This window comes from Papio anubis, chromosome 18, assembly GCF_008728515.1.
Source record: "Papio anubis isolate 15944 chromosome 18, Panubis1.0, whole genome shotgun sequence".
NCBI lineage: Eukaryota > Metazoa > Chordata > Mammalia > Primates > Cercopithecidae > Papio > Papio anubis.
In genome coordinates this window covers 36221417-36242651 of record NC_044993.1, presented here as the reverse complement: position 1 = coordinate 36242651, position 21235 = coordinate 36221417, and the positions used below count along the sequence as shown (strand labels likewise).

The window sequence follows — 21235 nt, the reverse complement described above, 5'->3', positions numbered from 1 at the left end:
TGAAAAATCCCGGCTTCACATTTTTTGACAAGATTGTTTCACTACTGTCTTGCTTTGTAAGTTACTCGAGGAATCTAATGCTCACCTGACTTTATTTTCTTTACAAATGCCTTGATCTTTTGTCTGAAGTAGCAGATAATTATTTTTCCTTAAACTGTAATGTCTAGTAGCAGTTTTAATAGGTTGTTTCAGAGTTGATTGCTTTGAAGCAATTTTCCTACATGGTGGGCCTTTTAAATGCATAGATTCAGTTCTTATTTCAGGAAAATTTTCTGGAATTATCGTTTTATATATTAGTTCTATTTCAGTGTTTTTTTCTCTTATGCATCTCCAATTATATTATGTTTTGTCTAACTACTACATCTATCATTTTCTTACTGATTCTTTCTACCTCTTTCTTTAATTTCATTTACTTGGCTTTTTTTTTTTTTCATTTCTATCCACTATCTATCTTCTTTCTTCCTTAGTCTACTTTCGATCATACTTACTTTCTCTTAAGCACCTCATACTTCAATAATTTCTTTTTTTTTTTTTTTTTTTTTGAGACGGAGTCTCACTGTGTCTCCCAGGCTGGAGTGCAGTGGCGCGATCTCGGCTCACTGCAAGCTCCGCCCCCCGGGTTCACGCCATTCTCCCGCCTCAGCCTCCCAAGTAGCTGGGACTACAGGCGCCCGCTACCGCGCCCGGCTAGTTTTTTGTATTTTTAGTAGAGACGGGGTTTCACCATGTTAGCCAGGATAGTCTCGATCTCCTGACCTTGTGATCCACCCGCCTCGGCCTCCCAAAGTGCTGGGATTACAGGCTTGAGCCACCGCGCCCGGCCTCAATAATTTCAAGGTTATTGCTTTGTTTATTTTTGAGGCAGAGTCTCACTCTGTTGCCTAGGCTGGAGTGCAATGGTGTGATCTTGGCTCACTGCAAGCTCTGCCTCCTGGGTTCAAGCGATTCTCCTGCCTCAGTATCTTGAGTAGCTGAGATTACAGGCACCCACCACCACATCCGGCTAAAGTTTTGTATTTTTAGTAGAGACGGAGTTTCACCATGTTGGTCAGGCTGGTCTCGAACTCCTGACCTCCGGTGATCCACCTGCATGGGCCTCCCAAAGTGCTGGGATTACAGGCGTGAGCCACCATGCCTGGCCAAGGTTATTTCTTTTTCTTCAGCTTCTTTCCTAATATCAGTTTCCCACTTTGTAAGTTCTAGTTTGTCCATTTCTATTTTGAGTTTTTAAATCCCTGATGTGTTTTTCCCTGTGTGCAACTGCTTAATTTTATTTAGTTCATTTGGGAATACTGTGTTACATTTTTTTTTTCCACAAGGGCTAGTTTTATTTCTTCTGGAGTTTCTTATCCACTGAAAAGTTTGTTTTTATTTTTTAGAGACACGGTCTTGTTCTGTCACCCAGGCTCCATGGAGTGCAGTGGCATGATCATAGCTCACTGCAGCCTCGAACTCCTGGGCTCAAGTGACCCACATCAGCTCACTGCAACCTCCGCCTCCCAAGATCAAGTGATTCTCCTGCCTTAGCCTCCCGAGTATGGTAAACTTCTGAGTAGCTTGGACTACAGGCATGTGCTGTCATGCCTGGATAATTTTTTTATGTTTATTTTTGTAGAAATGGGGTCTCATTATGATGCCTAGGCTGGTCGTGAACTCCTGGCCTCAAACAGCCCTCCTGCCTTGGTCTCCCAAAGTGCTGGGATTATAGGTATGGACCACCACAACTTGCCAAGTTTTTTTAAACTTAAAAAAAATTAAAGTATAATGAATTCAGAAAAGTAAATAGCTGGTAACACAAAGCTTCACTTTCCCCCTGCATTTATTATACTTACCATTTATTAATCTTCCACCATTAAGAATCTGTCACATGACAGGGTATACTCTCAACACCACTTACCATAAATAATGTCATTTTTTTTTTGCCATCTGATTAGTGAGTGACCCTGGTTCGAGTCCCATTTTGATGTCTACTTTCTAGGGCTATTCCTGATTATCTACTCTCTTAATCTGGGCTTCCTAAAAGCAGAGTCTGAAACAAGGGCTTGCATGCAGATGGCTTATTGGGGAAATGATTCTAGAATGAGTGGGAAGAAGAAAACATAATAGATGGAAAAGCCAACAGGAACTTGTATTACCAAGTTGATAATCTTGTGAGTGTGGCTTAATCCTGCTAGACCCTCTGAATAGCTATATAGAATGCACCTTAATTGTCCATTAAAGGATGGGAAGGAAGAGTATTTATCCACTGGCTCCTGGTCTCATGGGTGAAGAGGATCCCTGGGATGTTTTCTCCATTGTGTTTGGATAAAGATGGGGAAGGGGGATGTGAGGTAGGGTCCAAGAGGTGTTTCATACTATTTTCTAATGGCTTCCACTGTTGCAGTTAAGACATCAGCTCTTGGGCCTGGCATGGTGGCTCATGCCTGTAGTCCCAGCACTTTGGGAGGCCGAGGTGGGTGGATCACCGGAGGTCAGGAGTTCGAGACCAGCCTGGCCAACATGGCAAAATCCTGTCTCTACTAAAAAATACAAAAATTAGCTGGGCATGGTGGCAGGTGCCTGTAATCTCAGTTACTCAGGAGTTGAGGCATGAGAATTGCTTGAACCTGGGAAGTGGAGGTTGCAGGGAGCTGAGATTGTGCCACTGCACTCTGGCCTGGGCGACAGAACAAGAGTCCATCTAAAAAAAAAAAAAAAAAAAAAAACCCAGAAATTTCCTCCTGGATCTTTAAAAACATAATGTCTAATTTGATGTCAAATTTCTCAAGATTGTCTTTGAATTCCATAAACATATCAAACATTGTTATTTTGAAGCTCATAGACGATGACTATTATCTGAATTACTTACGGATGTTTCACTCGTCTGTTATCTTAGTCTTCATTCATGTGATCTTGTCTCCTTATGTGCCTAGTTATAGTTAAAATGTGTAGCAAACATCATACATTAGTGTAGTGATAATTTGAAGGCCTGGATATCTTCTTCTAGAGATTTGTCTTTGCTTCTGACAGATGGCTAGGCTAGTTGTTCCAACAATCTCAGATCACCTTAATCCATTCAGAGATTGAGAAGGTTCAGAACAGGGCTTCAGTGTCAGTGAGTGCTAGTCTATTTCCTATTCACTGTTATTCTCATGGTTTAGCCTTTCAAAGTCACAGCTTAAAGCCTGGGGATTTACTGGGGTCTCCATCTTTGGTGTGCCTTAAATTCCAATCTTGTCCCTCAAAGTCTCATGAGTCTGCGGAAGCTCCATTCAGCTTCTCTCACCCTTGCTTTCAGATTGGCAGAGTCTCAAGGGGAAAATCAGCCTAAGTATCTGGCTCACCCTCTGGGCTTTCTTTGTTCCCAGATCTTGTTCCTGAAATTTATTACTGACTTAAATAGCTTGTGGGCATTCAAACCCTTCTATATATAATGTGTATTCTGGTTTTTCTGGTTGTTTTCAACAGGAAAGCTGGTTCAAACCATCACATTTACCATTACTGAGGGAGAGCTCCAAACTGCTGAAAAGGTTTTTCTTTCTTTTTTAAAAAAAACATGGACTAATTTGTCTTACAGGCAGGCTCATGCCTGTAATCCTAGCACTTTGGGAGGCCGAGGTGGGCGGATCACCTGAGGTCAGAAGTTGGAGATCAGCCTGGACAAGATGGTGAAACCCTGCCTCTGCTAAAAAGACAATAATTAGCTGGGTGTGGTGGTGCATGCTTGTAGTCCCAGTTACTTGGGAGGCTGAGGCACGAGAATTGCTTGAACCCAGGTGGTGGAGGTTGCAGTGAGCTGAGATTGTGCCACTGCACTCCAGCCTGGGCGACAGAGTGAGAATCTGTCTCAAAAACAAGAATGAAAAAAAGCAAGTTGTATAAGCCTGACATTTATATAAATAAAAAAATAATTCTACGCCTATTCTGTGGGTACGTGTACATACACAGAATGGTAAACTCTTGGTGGGCAGCAGATCTGGATAAGGGTGGTATTATTCAAGGGGATTTTACATCTGTATTATTCTGATTTTAGTGAAAATATGGTCATGTATTATTTGCTATTTTCTTTTATTAAAAACATCATCATTATTGGAGACAGAGTCTCATTATGTTGCCCAAGGTGCAATATAATGGCTAGTAACAGGTGTGATCATAGTGCACTACAGCCTTGAACTTCTGAACTCCAGTGATCTTCCTGCCTCAGCCCCCCAGTAGCTGGGAATACAGGTGCATGTGCCTAGCCACTTGTGTTATTTTAAAAAATGTTACTCATACATAAGGAAAAGACAGGAAGCAAGCATGCCAGATATTAATGGCTAATTCTGGATGGTGGGGTTATAGGGGTCACTTTAAAAAATTTTTCTATATATACACATATAAATTTTTCTATATATATATGTTTAAGACGGAGTCTCAGTCTGTCTCCCAGTCTGGGGTGCAGTGGTGTGATCTCAGCTCACTGCAACCTCTGCCTCCCAAGTTCAAGTGATTCTCCTGCCTCAGCCTCCCAAGTAGCTAGGACTACAGGCATGTGCCACCATGCCAGGCTAATTTTTGTATTTTTAGTGGAGATGGGGTTTTACCATGTTGACTAGGTTGGTCTTGAACTGCTGACCTCAGGTGATCCACCCGCCTCAGCTTTCAAAAGTGTTGGGATTACAGGCATAAGCTGCTGCACCCAGCCAATTTTCTTACACAGCTTTATTGAAGTATAACTGACAACTGCTGAAAAGTTTTGACTTTCATTTTGTTTTCTTACAGAATATGGATGTAGGATTCTCTTTTTTATTAAAACTTATTTGATTTGGAATTTTTCTGGACCAGGTAAGATATCACATGGGTGATGGAAGGATTTGGGTGGCTTACAAGTTTCTTTCTTTCTTTTTTTGACAGAGTCTTGCTGTGTTGCCCAGGCTGGAGTGCAATGACATGATCTCGGCTCACCGCAACCTCCACCTCCTGGATTCAAGCAATTCTCCTGCCTCAGTGTCCCAAGTAGCTGGGATTACAGGTGCCTACCACCACACCCAACTAATTTTTTGTATTTTTAGTGGAGACAGGGTTTCGCCATGTTGGCCAAGCTGGTCTTGAACTCCTGACCTCAGGTGATCCACCTGCCTTGGCTTCCCAAAGTGCTGGTATTACAGGCGTGAGCCACCACGCCCGGCCAAGAGGCTTACAAGTTTCTTAGCTCAACAATGTCCTCTGCTGTTGTTAGTGAAGGGCCACTTCCTTTAATAAAAAATTGTATTTATTTTATTATGTACTTACTTTTTTCCAATAGGTTTATGGGGAACAAGTGGTGTTCAGTTACTTGAATAAGTTCTTTAGTGGTGATTTCTGAGATTTTGGTACACCCATCACCCAAGCATTTTATACTGTGCCCAATGTGTAGTCTTTTATCCATCATCCACCTCCCACCCTGATATGGTCTGGCTTTGTGTCCTCACCTCAATCTCATCTTTAATTGTAATCTGAATTGTAATCCCCATGTGTTGAGGGAGGGACCTTGTAAGAGGTGATCAGACCATGCAGACTGTTCCTCCATGCTGTTCTTGTGATAATGAGTGAGTCTCATGGAATCTGATGGTTTTATAAGGGGCTTTCCCCTCTTCATTCTATACTTCCATTTCCTGCTGCCATGTGAAGAACATGTTTGCTTTCCCTTCCGCCATGATTGTAAGTTTCCTGAGGCCTCCCCAGCCATGAGGAACTGTGATTCTATTAAATCTCTTTCCTTTATAAATTACCCAGTCTCAGGTATTTCTTCAGAGCAGTGTGATAACTAACACACACCCTTTCTCCTGAGTCCCCAAAGTCCACTGTATCATTCTTATGCCTTTGCATCCTCATAGCTTAGCTTCCACTTATGAGTGAGAACATTCAATGTTTGGTTTTCCATTCCTGAGTTACTTCAGTTAAAATAATGGTCTCTAATTCCATCCAGGTTGCTGTGAATGCCATTATTTCATTCCTGTTTATGGCTACATAGTATTCCATGGTGTGTGTGTGTGTGTGTGTGTGTACTCACACACACCACAATTTCTTTATCCTCTCATTAATTGATGGGCATTTGGGCTGGTTCCATATTTTCACAATTGTGAATTGTGCTACTATCTTGTGAATTGTGCATGTGCAAGTATCTTTTTCCTATAATGACTTCTTTTTCTCTGGGTGGATACCCAGTAGCACAACTGCTGGATCAAATGGTAGTTCTATTTTTAGTTCTTTAAGGATTCTCCACACTGTTTTCCATAGTGGTTGTATTAGTTTACATTCCCACCTGCAGTTTAAAAGTGTTCCTTTTTCCACCACATCCACAGCAACAGCTATTATTTTTTGATCATGGCCATTCTTGTAGGAGTAAGGTGGTATTGCTTGTGGTTTTGATTTGCATTTCCCTGATTATTAGTGATGTTGAGATTTTTTTCATAGGTTTTTTGGCCATTTGTATATCTTCTTTTGAGAACTGTCTATTCATGTCATTAGCCCACTTTTTGATGGGATTGTTTTTTTCTTGCTGATTTGAGTTCCTTGTAGATTCTGGATAGATGTATAGATCCTTTGTCAGATATATACATTGCTAAGATTTTCTCCCACTCTGGAGGTTGTCTGTTTAGTATGCTGACTGTTCCTTTTTCCATGCAAAAGCTCTTTAGTTTAAGTCTCACCTATTTATCTTTGTTTTTGTTACGTTTGCTTTTGGGTTCTTGGTCATGAAGTCTTTGCCTAAGCCAATGTCTAGAAGGGTTTTTCCCAATGTTATCTTCTAGAATCTTTATGGTTTCAGGTCTTAAAGTCTTTGATCCATCTTGAGTTGATATTTCTATAAGGTGAGAGATGAAGATCCAGTTTAATTCTTCTGTGTTTTGCCAATTATCTCAGCACCATTTGTTGAGTAGTGTCCTTTCCTCACTATGTTTTTGTTTGCATTGTCGAAGATCAGTTGGCTGTAAGTATTTGACTTCATTTCTGGGTTCTCTATTCTGTTCCACTGGTCTATGTGCCTATTTTTATACAAGTACCATGCTGTTTTGGTGACTATGGCCTTATAGTTTGAAGTCAGGTAATATGATGCTTCCAGATTTGTTCTTTTTGCTTAGTCTTGCTTTGGCTATGTGGGTTCTTTTTTGGTTTTATATGAATTTTAGGATTGTTTTTTCTACTTCTGTGAAGAATGATGGTGATGTTTTGATGGGAACTGCTTTGAATTTGTAGATTGCTTTTAGCAGTATGGTCATTTTCACAATATTGATTCTGCCCATCCTTGAGCATGGGATGTGTTTCCATTACTTTGTGTTGTCTATGATTTCTTTCACCAGTGTTTTGTAGTTTTCCTTGTAAAGGTCTTTCACTTCCTTGGTTAGGTGTACTCCTAAGTATTTTATATTTTTTTGTAGCTATTGTAAAAGGGGTTGAGTTTTTGATTGGATTCTCAGCTTGGCTGCTGTTGGTGTATAGCAGAGCTACTGATTTGTGTACATTAATTTTGTATCCTAAAACTTGCTGAATTAATTTATCAATTCCAGTAACTTTTTGGAGGAATCTTTAGGGTTTTCTAGGCCTATGATCATATCATCAACAAATAGTAAGTTTGACTTTCTCTTGACCAATTTGGATGCCCTTTCTTTCTCTTGTCTGATTGCTCTGCCTACGGCCATTTCCTTAATAAATGGCCTTTTATTGATACTGATACCACTTAATGATATTATCTTGTCGCACTGGGGCCCATAGTTTCTGGTGGTTCCTTCTTTCATTTCACTATCATATCTCCAGAGATAGATTCACCCTCTAAAATGCCCCCTTTCTCTTCCAGAAGTGCTTTCCAAAGCTGCCACCTCTGGTCCTAATCTATCTTTCAATCCCCTTCCTTTTACTTCCCCTGTAGCTAATGCTCTGGTCCACCAGCCCTCAGATCAGTTCTCAGTATTTCCCCACTCAGAGTGGCCCTTCTCCTTCTGTGGGAACCTTAGTTGATATTATTTGTGTTCTGCCATCACTAGAATGCTGCCACACTCTCCTCTTATGCTCAATCCTTACCTTGCCTCCCCATCTGGTGTGGGCTTCTGAGCTGATGTGTATTTCCCCCTTTTACACATAATGCGTGTAGAATTTTGTCTCCTAGTTATGTTGTAGGAAAGGGTTATTTCTTGTACTATTAGGACCCAGAATAGTAATAATACCTCCATAAATACGTATAATTTTTGTCAACTAAAAATATAAAACACAAATATTTTTACCTTTTAGGTAGGATTGTTTTAGCTATCCTTTTGCTATTGATTTCTAATTTTGTTGCATTTTGCTTAGAGAAATATATATTGTAAGACTTCAATTCTTTGGAAATTGAGACTTCCTCTATGGCTGAATACATAGTTGATTTTTTCTTTCCATGTTCCATGTGCATCCCATATTCGTTTTAGCAATCATGTTAAGCAAATCTAGACTTTTTCTTACATTTTTGATCTGCCACTGACAGTGAAAAGCTATTAGTAAAATGGATGCAGCCATAGTATTTTTCCATAGTTCTGTCAGTTGTTGCTTCATGTATTTTGAGGCTATACTGTTTGGTGTTACATAAGTTTACATGCATATATCTTTAACTTGTTCTTCCCTCTAACAGCATAGAATATCCTTCTTTGTTGTCTTTTTTGACCTGGAGCTCTATTTTGTCTGATATTAAAATTGTTATCCTGTCTTAATCTTTACATAGTCAATATGCCTTTGCTTTATAGCTGTCTTTCCTCTCTTTGTTAGTAAAGTCTTCCCAACCTTAGGTTGTATGTACAGTGTCTTACATTTTCTTCTAAAATTTCTCTTTTTTTTCCACCAACCTGATGAACAAAATTAAAAAACACGTAAAAAATTTCTCTTATTTTCATTGTCGTTAATGATGACATGTGTACCTATGACAAAACAACATTTGCACCAAATCAAGCTGCATTTTAATGACATATATCCTTGAATTTTTAAAAAACTTCCTTATGCTTCAGTTCCTTACCAGTGATTCCTGAGAGCTTTCTGAGTTCCAGCCTCTGCTACTTCACTATAAAAAGATACAAGAAGCAAAGATACAAAAATTAGCTTGCTGTTTCCTCAGTTTCATAATGGCTAAGAGTGCTCCTGTCATGTTAAATTAAGACAAATCTTAACACAAAGGAACGTTTTGGGAAGGCCACTGGAGCTGTCACAGATGCTGGTATCTCAAGAAGTGGCTGTCTCACCAAGAAAAGAAACAGTAAAGAGAAAGGAAAAAAAACAGCAAAGGGGAAGGAAAAAAATGTGATTTGACTAGCTAAAAATAAGTAGGAGAACAGACAGATGGGAGGAGATGTTCAGTTGAATATAGATGTGAACAAATTAGATAGTAGGAATATAAAAATCAAGATGTTAAATTTTATTTAAAAAGAAAAATGGTGCGCAGTGAAGACAGAGGGAATGCCGTTTTAGGGATGAAAAAAGTGAATCTCAATAGAGTGAGAAGAGACAAAAAGCAGAAAAGTCAAACAGCATCTACCTCAGAAAAGAGGTCATGATCGAAGTCTAAGAGTACCAGATTGCACTTCCAAAAGCCTGAAGGGAAAACATAGCTTGATATATTAGCGAATGTCATATGGAAAATGAAAGGGCAAGAACAAGAGGTATAAGAATACCAGTAATATGGGCCCAATTTTCCAGGCGGTCAGGCTGGAAGGTGCAGTCCACTGGTGGCACTTTGAAATGGAAGTGAAAATTCTACCTTGTAAGATAAAAGAGATTAGGATGAGGAGATGTTTTCTAATTCTATATTTTTAGTTTTCAAAACACTTGTTTCTCTTGCTTTGATATTTTCTATTTCTGGTTGACCTGGAGGTTGTTTTTGTTCTGAACAAAGGGGATGTAAATCTGTGTTTGCTCCCATTCATGGATTTAATTAGGCATGTTGCCCAATCTCTAATAAATCACGGGTTTAGTTTTTCTTTGTTAAGGTAGTCAGAGGCATGAGTGACTTATTAAAATGTACACTGATTGTTGGGGATGAATTATCATCCTGATATTGTCAATCACTCGATTATTTTTTATCCCAAAAGCTCTCTCCTGGTTGTTTTGTCCTACACAAAGATGACATTTTATTTTCATATTTGTTCACAGACATGATTCACATTTTTCTATCTAGTGCATAAGGAAATCATTCTACATTGAGCAATAGTGCCAGTTTGACTAAAAAAAAAAATATTTTCCATATCCACAAAAATGTTAATCAGATTCTTGTTAGAACATGTGTAAGAACTGGTTTTCATTTTCACAGCTCTTGATGTCAGATCACTAAAATAATTTATGTTTTGTTGTGGGAACATGAGTGCACGCAAAATCTCTCCAATCACATGACCACTTCTCTGCCCACACGTCTTCACAACACATAGAAATTATTTGTGTTTTGTGGTAACGAATGAATGGCAGGAACAGCAGAATTTCAATGTGGCCTTTCTTTATTTGATTAAACATATTCTCTATTTATTCTTAAAAAAAACTAATTTAAGCTAAATGGCAGTAAACCATGATAATTTAGAAAACATGTTGAAACTGAGAGTGAAGAGAAATGTTCTTTACGTAAACCACACTGTAAACCATAAAACTTATTTTTGTCAACTGCTTTTCATGACAGTGGCTGGGAATTTGACATTTCTACTACAGTAGGCAAAAAAACATGTAAAATACACTCTCCCACATACCACATCACATCTCTATTTATATTTCCAAACTAAAAGCATTACAACCCAAAAAAGTGCTGAGTGCACTGCTCCAGTTACACCAAGAACTGTACATTCACACCAGTAACACCTTAAGCTGGTATCTGTGTGGTAAGGCCACTGTGGTGGCCCCTGACGCCAAGCCCTCTTCAATGGATCCAGTTTGGCTCACCAAGAGAAAACCCAAAAGGTGGTAAGCTTTTCAATGGCCTCAGGTTACCACAAGATAAAACAAACACAATTCTCAAACAGATTATGAAACCCAACTGAAGTATCCACACGACAGCATTTAATACTACCTCGCCACTTCAAAATGTGTCAGCAGCAATTAGCTATGAAAATGAGTGTTGTGAAAATTCGCAATAGTTTGAATATTTTAAAACTAGAAATCTTTAATACGACAGTAAACAATGTGACAGAAACATGGCTGCTTCTCTAATCTTGTCTAAGATATGCATTCCGTACAGGTGACTGGGTCCCAGTTGTTTTCTAAGAAACACTTTTCCTTTCCACTGAATGATCCTAAGAAGTCAGTGCAATCTGGTTCTTCTCCCTGCAGAAGGGTTATTTAGTTTGGGATGTAACATTTTACAACAATAATACAAACCTCCTGGGAGAATACCACAATAAATGTCTCAAAAACCACTCAGTTAATCCCAGGGTATAATCTGGCTGTTTTAAATTACTGCAGGGAATATTATGGGCCTTAATGACACTGTAACTGCATAAAGCCAAAGAAAGCTAGAAAGAGGGGCCAAAAAAATGAGCTCAGAGCCAGCCTAAGTGACAACAAACATGTGGTTGTTTACTAGGATTGGAGAGGTTTAGTCTGCAGATGTTTGTGGTCTCTAGAAGGTTCCAGAGCAATGAGTTATTATGAAGATTTGCCGAGTTGGATGAGAGCAAGATTCTTCTCGGAGATGGCAGGCCCCAGGACAGACAGGCCCAGTGGTATAGACAGAATTTATAGATTTCTGTGGTCAGATCATACTCTACTGGTCCCACAATGTACATCAACAAATTAATATTGTACGGATGTCATTTCAAAGCCTCCTAAAGACGAGAGTCATTATTGAAGCCATTAGAGCACAGATGGTTCAAACTATATGCAGATATTCATACTTGCATTTTTGCATTATAGCTGCTTTTTTTTTCTATTGAACTGTAATGAATTGTCTCATAATCTATTCCATCTTCTTGCCATTAGCAGGCTTTGAATGTTCACAAATAGGAGCAAAGAACTCATTTTCCAGAGCTTTAATCACACAAAGAGGGAATGCCTAATTCTCTAAATGAAATGGTCTGTGATCACTGAAGCAGAGATTTAATATATCACGGCAAATTAGGTAGATTTTAATAAATTACTTATCTCCCTGAATACTTTACATATGCTTAAGAAGGAACATAGCCTGTTTGCAAACAGTGAAAACCCACAGCCTATAAAAATCCTTTGAAGAAAATGACAAATAAAAAAGTAAATTAAAAAATGAAATGCATTATATCCTAGACCTCTAGAGACAATTCCTTTGCAGCATTGATTCACAGCTCCATTAAAAATATCAATTAAATCCTTCAGTGAGATTGGGTAAAAGCTAGAAAATTAACTTTCGGAGCTGCTTTTCGAGGATCTGGTTACCCAGATACACCCCGGCACTGTACTGGCTTGATGTAAATTTAAATAATGATAAAAAGATACTCCTTTCACGTCTAACTAAGCATATCAGAATTTGAGTTATACTTTTCATAATTTCTTTCTATGTTATATGCTGTTTTCAACGTGTAAATTTCACATCTATCTATATACCTATCTCCTTTTTATATATACAGCCTTGGATCTCATATCACCATTACAAATACATGAAAATAATACAAATAGAATGAACTTTTACGAAAGAAAAACAAAAAACTTGCAGTCATTGAATAAGTTGGTGCTAAGTTTCATTCTTTATATTTAATTGATAGAAACTGCATGCATCAAAGAAAATGCATACTGAGCTTTAATGTGCATAAAATGGATATTAGCATTTTAAAGAGGAAGATTAACACATTAATCCAAGTAATTTTCATATATTGCTTCTAATAAAATCTTCACAGTATAAAACTCTTAATGAGGCTAATCATAGGCATTCCATTTAGTGGGACAATTAGGGATAACATAAAAGTATTTCTTTTTCATAGGTTTTCTAAGATTTATGCTTTTGCTTATTAAAAATAAAAATGGGAATTACATTTCAGTTCTTCCTAAGAAAATGTTGCAAATGCAAATAGACTTTCTCATGCTATCATGTAGGTATACATTATTGAGAAGGTACTGCCCATTATGGAGAACTTAAGTCCTGAGGGTTGGCAGTTATGAGAAGGAGGGAGTAGAGAAATAAACAAACGAAAAAGTATACAAAACTTCAACACTTCAAACCCAGGTCTCCCCACTCCCAGCTTCCCATGAATTATGTAGATTATATACACCAGAGTAGTTACAAAAATCTCATGTAGGAGCTTTCATGTGAGCATTTACTCAGGAGTAGGAGATGCTTCTGGAGCAGTTGCTTTCAAGCCTCCAAGTCATCTCTGTATTGCTCGTAGACAGACCGGAGGGCATGGAGAGCTTCGACTGTTACCCTGAGCTTGCCAATACCTTTACCATCTGCTCGTGCATCAAAAACTAGGGAGAAAAGAGCAGGAATGTGTTAATATTGTTCAACAGATTTTTCTTTGGAAAGGCTCGCAGACAGAAACAGTAGTTGAAAAGATGAAAATAGTTCTACAGAAGTCCAAAGTTCACTGGCATCTTGGGTATTTAAAGAATAAACCTTGTCACGTGTGCATGGAGATGAGCATTTGAGACGTACTGCATGGACCTGGACATATTGCTCGTGGAGCTAAAACTAATGAGTTAATCCTGAAGTTTACCTAGTGAAAGCCTCTAGGATAATGACCCTCACATTGCAATCAGAATTTTTAAGCTAGTGGCTGGGTGTGGTAGCTCATGCCTGTAATCCCAGCACTTTGGGAGGCCGAGGTGGGGGGATCACCTGAGGTTGGGAGTTTGAGACTAGCCTGATCAACATGGAGAAACCCCGTCTCTACCAAAAAAAAAAAAAAAAAAAAAAAAAAAAAGCTGGGCATGGTGGCGCATGCCTGTAGTCCCAGTTACTCAGGAGGCTGAGGCAGGAGAACCGCTTGAACCCAGGCGGTGGAGGTTGCGGTGAGCCGAGATCATGCCACTGTATTCCAGCCTAGGCAACAAGAGCGAGACTCCTTCCCAAAAAAAAAAAAAAGTATTTTTAAGCTGGTAAGCAGTAAGTCTAAAGGGAATTTATGATAATCTATACAGTGTTTCAGAATGGCAAATGCTGTATAGATGTTACATGATCATAGCTTGAATTAGTTATTTATCTTTCTGAGGAAAACATTCCATTTAAAATAGATTTTATGTGGAATTAGAAAAGATTAAAATGGCAGACCCAAGAATCTTAAGGTTTGTGGGTTTGAGTATACGTGGGATTTTCTTGGAAGAGGGGCCACTCCTTTCAGAGGTGTCCCAAAGGTAGACTTGGGCTCAAGTGATCCCCACACTGTGGCCTCCCCAAGTGTTAGGATTAGAGACCTGAGCCACTGCACCCAGTCCGGAAGGTGGACTATTTGACTGGAGCCAAGGGCATTCTCTGGGCTCGGTGGTGGGAGCCAGATGGGATGCTGATTAAACCCCTGAGACTCCATCCCTTGTGGACAACGATAATGGCTAGTGACTCAAGGCCAGAAACCTGGACTTTCTAAGTTTGATAGCACTTATCACTTATGGGTCTTTATATAGTTTCCTTTTTTTTTTTTTTTTTTTTGACAGTGTCTGGCTCTGTCACCCAGGCTGAAGTACAGTGGTGTGATCTTGGATCACTGAAACCTCTGCCTCCAAGGGTCAGGCCAACCACCCACCTTAGCCTCCTGAGTAGCTGGGACTACAGTTGGGCGCCATCATGCCCAGCTAACTTTTACATTTTTTTTGTAGAGATGGGGTTTCGCCATGTTGCCCAGGTTGGTCTTAAAACTCCTGAGCTCAAGCAATCCACCTGCCTTGGTCTCCCAAAGTGCTGGGATTACAGGTGTGAGCTACCACACTGGCTTAGTTTCCAGTTTATAATTCCTTGTGGTTTTCCTTGAACTTTAATATATGTGTGTGTGTTTTTTTTTATTCCAAGAAAATTTGTTAGAAAGCCTTAAAACTTGATACATAAAGAGTTAGGTGCAGAAACTGAGCATTGGTGAAGTCAAAATGGCACGAGTGGTCCCCAGCTCATTCTCTGGAGCTGTCATCTCTGCTTTGGGACTTCTCACTTCTATGCTTGCCACAGAACAAAGCAGTAAAATCCCAACCTCACCTATGCCTAATCTTCTGGCTCTTTCCCAAAACATGGCCACAATAGCTGGCTGTGTCAGATCAGTGGGTCATATGTGATCTCACAGAAGAAGATGGGTTCCTAAACAACTGTCTGGAAAAAATGCCAAGAATATAAAGTAGAGATAATTGTGGTATTTTTGTCAGACTTTCTTGGTCCTGGTAGTCTTTAATAGGGTTCAGGTGAATATTTCAATCCTCTCATCTTTTTCTCTGTGCCAAAGTTGGGACCAACTGCCATGTGGTTAGAAATGTACAGTTTATAAAGATTTCCCAGAAGAAGTTTCTAATTTGGTTATTTGGTCTACTTTGGTTAATTATTTGGCTTGAGCCTGACTTTTGAGCACTTGACACACACCTAGGACAAGCAGCTTGACAATGAACCAGGGCTGAACTACAGCGTAAGCAGAATGCCTGGCTCTTAAGAGGTGCTCACTTCGGTGTTTGTTGAATGCACAAGTGAATATGTAAACAAGTCATGCACATTTTTCCAGAGATGGTTCTGCTAACTCAACAAACGGGACTAGGAATCAGCTTTATTTCTCTATTTACTACATAAAGCCTAGGCCATCTCTGATTATGATTTTAAAAAGTCTCATTAATAAAACAATTTAGCATGTTCTAGAAACAGAAGAATAGAGAATAGAAATTAAGCATTGTTGGGAATCACAACTAGTGAGGTAAAAATGCAGGACAGCACATTTGTCAGGAACAGATCAAATGTCATTACTCCTCACAAATTCCTGGTGGGAAGTAAGGGATCAAAACTACTTCCTTGCTGTGACTGTATCACTACATTGCAACACTGAATTAAAGAGAAGCCTTGAGAAAGACACTATCAGGATCACTCAGAATAACATGCTTAAGGTTAAGTACCTTAGTAGAAATAAGGCTTCCATAAACATTAACAGAATAACATGCTTAAGGTTAAGTCTTAACTGAAATGTGGCTTCCATAAACAACCTTGGAAAAACATCTGGCCAGGCTTAGTGGCTCACGCCTGTAGTCCTGGCATTTTGGGAGGCTGAGGTGGGCAGATCACTTGAACCAAGGAGTTCGAGACCAGCCTGGGCAACATGATGAAACCCTGTCTCTATACAAAATACCAAAAAATTTAGCTGGGTTTGGTGATGCACGCATGTAGTCCCAGGTACCTGGGAGGTTGAGGTGGGAGAATTGCTTGAGTCTAGGAAGTTGAGGCTGCAGTGAGCCGATTGTACTCCAACTTGGGTGACAGAGCACAACTCTGTCTCAGAAAACAAACAAACAAACAAACAATGGCCAACTTTTTCTCATACCTTCACCCAATACTAAAAAATGAATAATTCCTTGTGAAGCTAAATTAATTATTTTACAATTTCTGTTCATTCAAAGGAAAGCAGGTGGGGAAGGCAGGAAAAGGATATTGGAAGACACTTTAGCTTCAATAAGGCGTCAACTTGAGTTGTAAAGGATTCAAGTAACGTGTGACTCAGCACACTTGGAGCCAGCAAAAAGAAGGTTTCAATAAAGAGTTTGGAGTTCAGCAATTGTTGGTTGCACAAACTGAGTAACATTTTCACCCATACCATCGATGTTTTGCTCAATGAGGTCCCTCCCTTCCTGAAACATGTTGGCAAGGTCAATGTGAGCCACGCCAATGTCCTCACACTCCAGGTCCTGCTCATCCTCTGGAGGGTCACTGACCACGGTGAAGCGAATGCTGGTAAGGTAGAGATCAGAGAAAGTCATCACCAAGTGAGAAGAAATCACCACAAGACAAAACTCCCAAATGGGGTGTTATCACTAGGTATAAAATGTTAAAGTTTCCAATTATTCCAATAAAAAGAAAGGTACACTAGGTTAGATAAGTTATTATATGAACTATTAGAATTGTTATGAAACACCCAACCTTCAAATGAACACTAATCCACTTTCTAAGCACTGATTAACATTTATCTCTATAATCTGAGAAAACTACTAGGCAAAGAGAAGGACCAGATGTTCACTCTTTTACATACTATCTGATTGTATTTTGACACCTCTACTTTTAAGGCTAAAAGGATGAAGTGAATAAAGACCATGGAGGTTCAATGGTCAGCATTTTCCATAGAAACGTAACATTTCCTATAGAAACACACAACTCTGGAGTTGCTACTAAGGACTTTAACAAAACCATACGTATTCTACAAAACGCAGAGATCATGCTCCCAGGGTAACATTTGAATCATGTTAGATAAATGTTGTAACTCTGCCCAACAGTTATATCAAATGTTTATATTACTTCAGCAATCTTTAACTTACAATCATAGCATCCAAGTTTTATTTTACTTTAAGACATATAATTGTAGGGTTCTGATGGAACTGATTTGAATTAGTGGCTTTTGCGGAGGCCAAATGCACTTGGATTGACCAAATGACAGGAATTTACAGTTAAGTACTCTTTTGATATGTCTTGGCAGCATAGCTTAAACCATAGATGCTTGTAAACTTTACCATTTTAAACTTTTCAAAATGTATCCATCCCAAATCAGAAACAAAACAAGAAACATAAAAATCTACATCTCTGAGAAATCATGCCTTGAAAAACACAAATAAAATCCTTTCCAAACGCTTATAGGTAAACATGACAATACATTTAACCAACTTGCTGAAAGTAAGTATTTTACATTGAATTCCTTTACTAAGTCTCTGTTTTTAGCTAGCAATAAGAATTTTTTTGTTTTTTGTGTTTTTTTTTTTTGAGACAGAGTCTCACTCTGTCACCCAGGCTGGAGTGCAGTGATGCAATCTCGGCTCACTGCAACCTCTGCCTCTTGGGTTCAAGCGATTCTCCTGCCTCAGCCTCCCTAGTAGCTGGGATTACAGGTGCCCACCACCACATCCGGTTAATTTTTGTATTTTTAGTAGAGATGAAGTTTCACTATATGTTGGCCAGGCTGGTCTCCAACTCCTGATTTCAGGTGATCTGCCCACCTTGGCCTCCCAAAGTAATGGGATTACAGGCGTGAGTCACCGCACCCGGCCTGCAATAAGTTTTTATTAGAAAACAGAAATCCTTTAGGTCAAAATCACAGTTAACACCTACTCACAAAATAATTATACAGAGTACAGATCTTGGCCTTCAATATGGTACAAAGGAATTTTTATAACATGTATAAGACAGAGGGATTAAGATGGAGTGGTTAAAGGCATCCATTCTGGGCTCAAATTCCTGCTTTCCTACTGCTTAGCTGTGTGACCTTAGCCATATTACTTAACCTCTCTCATCTCAGTTTCCTTACCAGTGGAATGGAGATAATTATACCTATCTTACAGGGCTCTTGTGAGGATCAAATGAGATGATACAAGTGAACTGTTGCCTGGAACACAGTAAGCACTGAGTAAATGTTTGCTCTTTTTTTTAGTAGTATTTTTAATATAGATAGAGCTGCGTATGCTTCTACATTTCTAAGGAGAAAGAAAAACGTGGCATTGGAAAAGCTTGTTTCAATTGAAATTTTAGTTAGATTCCCAAATTATACATTGATTATATCATCCAATTAAGTAAGATGAATGATGATGAAATAAGTTTTCCTAAAATGAATTAGGAAAAGAGGAAGAATTAAAACTGCTTGGAAAAGGAGGAATTAAAAGTAATATATAATGCACATATTATAACACAAGACTTACAGACAAGACTGAGGCTATGCAGACTGTAATAATAATGTTAAGTGTTATCTTCATACAGTGTCTCATATCTAAGGATCATGTCTGTATCACTTTACAAATGCAGACAATTACCTCCACTGAATATATGAGAATTCTGTGGCAAAAGAAAGCCTTCTAAATGCCAGAGAAAGAACTAGAAATTTAAAAATGCAATATTTCTGGCTTTAAATTCTATATAGAGAAAAATAAGATGTCAAAAACAAAATTAAGAAACCAGAAAGTTAAGCTGAAAAGGGAGGAAAAGTACACTAAAATCATTTAAGAATTAAAACTAATTTTTAAAAAATAACGAATAGACACACACAGAATCTTACATCTTACTTCCAACACTGCCAAAACAAAAAGGCAAAACTTTGTTCCCTGTCTGGAAGAACGCTTACAGTCTAGTCTGAGGACCTGGATCAACACAGGGGGCAGATGTCAAGCACTCAGGTGGAAGGAAACACAGGAAGTGCTACCTGAGCTACTTCTGCCTCCTCTTCCCACCTCTTTCTCCTGCCACTCTACTTCTCAGTGAGACCAGACTTGCTAACCACCTCTGCCTGGTCCTGGAACACATCTCTCTATACTCCTTCATGCCTGGAGTTCCCTCTGCCCGAAACGATATTCTCTGAGCTTTTTGTGACTTGACTGAGTCCTCTCATCCTTCATGAACTAGCTTACGTGTCACCTCCTCAGATTCAATGCTGAGGATTCACTGAATTTGATTCAGCTTTCACTGTTATTTTCTATTTTGGCATTTAACTTGTTTGGTTTTCTCTTAGTCTTACTGCAAATGTAATTAGTTTATCTGTCTATTTATTATCATAGTCTGTCTTCCTCAGGGGTGGATCTGTTCAACAGAACACTGTTAACAAGAAAAAACTGAAACCAAAAAGGGACCTTAAGTCAGTGTTAAACTATGACTTCAAATAAATACTGTTTGAAGGCACAGTTCAATATATTACCTCCCTTTTAAAGTGACACATGTATATTTGCAGATACAGCATGGGGTGGCATGCAAAGGTACTATATATAATTTATTATACAATGTCTATAACTTTAGACATGTCGGGGAAGATATGTCAAACTTCTCCAACCGTCGCTTTGTAGGTTATCACCAATATTCAACAGGGTTGCTGTCTGAGAAAGTGAATTCTCATAAACTAGGAGCTACTTTAAATAATGTGACCTCTGAATATTTAAAAAAGGTGAGAACGTTTGCTGGAATAACAATTGGCTTTTGGCTGTGGAAAAACATACATGTAAATGCCTATTTCCCTTAGGAAAATGATACTGTTGAGGGAGAGCAGTAAATGGGGCCATCCTCTCCCATGGTGGTTCGAGGAGTGCATGGCCAGCACTCAAACACTCATCCATGGTTGGAAGCCCTGAGCCAATCACTTGGCACCTGCAACACCTCTCTATCTTTCTAAAAAATGACATGAACATTTGTTTCTTTGGCGGGTGTTGACAGAAACAACCATGGGAGAGTGGGAGTCATTACAGTTACTGTGGACTTTTCTCTTTGACACAGGGTCTTGCTCTGTCACCCAGGCTGGAGTACTGTGGCGCAACCATTGCTCACTGCAAGCTTGAACTCCTGGGCTCAAGCGGTCCTTTCTCCTCAACCTTCACAGTAGCTGGGACTACAGGTGCATGCCACCATGCCTGGCTAATTTTTAAAAACTATTTTTAGTAGAGATAGGGGGTCTCACTATGTTGCTCAGGCCAGTCTCTGACTTCTGGGTGCCAGGGATCCTTTTGCCTTGGCTTCCCAAAGTGCTAGGATTAGAGGTATGAGCCACCGCACCTGGCCTTTTTAAATTTCTTAATCTATTCTGGTACAATAAGTGGGTCCTCTGAGGAAAGGCAGGTCTAACATGAAAGCAGAACTTGCTTTTAAATTTTTAAAATAAACACTTTTGGGGTAAAAAAAATTGTCTCCCAATACGTTACAATATGATCTCACATTTCAGAAACAAAGCGAACACAGAGGCAGACAAAGAAGACTGAATAGGCTATTGAATCGCAGCCCAGGACTTGTCCATGGGAACTGAGCTCCATCCTAGACAGCCATGGTGCAGCTCGCTGACCATAGGGAAGCAGATGCCATGGCCACCGCTGTTTATTCCCTCGTCACTCATGACCTGGGGTGACCCTGGGGGACTGGTGGTTTTGAAGGGGGCCCTGAAAGAAGCTGAAGCAAGTCAAACCAGAGTGATTACCATCCTGGAAAAAGTAGAGCCTCAGGCTTAACAGGATTTTACCTTTCCTTCAGAAATAAAAACTGAGATCCAAAGAAATGATGTATTTCAGGAGCTAGTGAAATAATAGAGATAAAGCTATATTATCAGATCCCAAGAGCTAAGAATTCCAGTCTCTCTTCTTCAAACAGAAGATAAAATGCTAGTTTGGAAGCTCTTTTGAAAAACATGTCTTTAACTTTATGGCCCTCTGGAAAGGA

The 21235-nt window shown here is 39.2% G+C and overlaps 1 protein-coding gene across 8 annotated transcripts in view; it reads right to left on the bottom strand.

Annotated features, from left to right (window-relative positions):
- Positions 1-12251: 12251 nt before the first annotated feature.
- The window catches only part of RPGRIP1L (RPGRIP1 like), a 114150-nt gene continuing 105166 nt past the window's right edge, over positions 12252-21235 (bottom strand). For 6 of the 8 annotated variants that reach the window (XM_003916874.3, XM_031658244.1, XM_017953370.3 and 3 more), the window contains 2 exons: positions 16668-16801; positions 12628-13368 (listed from right to left, as the gene is read on the bottom strand). In XM_003916874.3, the coding sequence (XP_003916923.1) occupies positions 13256-13368; positions 16668-16801 (247 nt within the window). In that variant the 3' untranslated portion in view covers positions 12628-13255. Of the gene's footprint in view, positions 13369-16667; positions 16802-21235 lie in introns of all 8 variants that reach the window. The other 2 variants (XM_009196452.4, XM_031658245.1) reach the window with 1 other exon arrangement.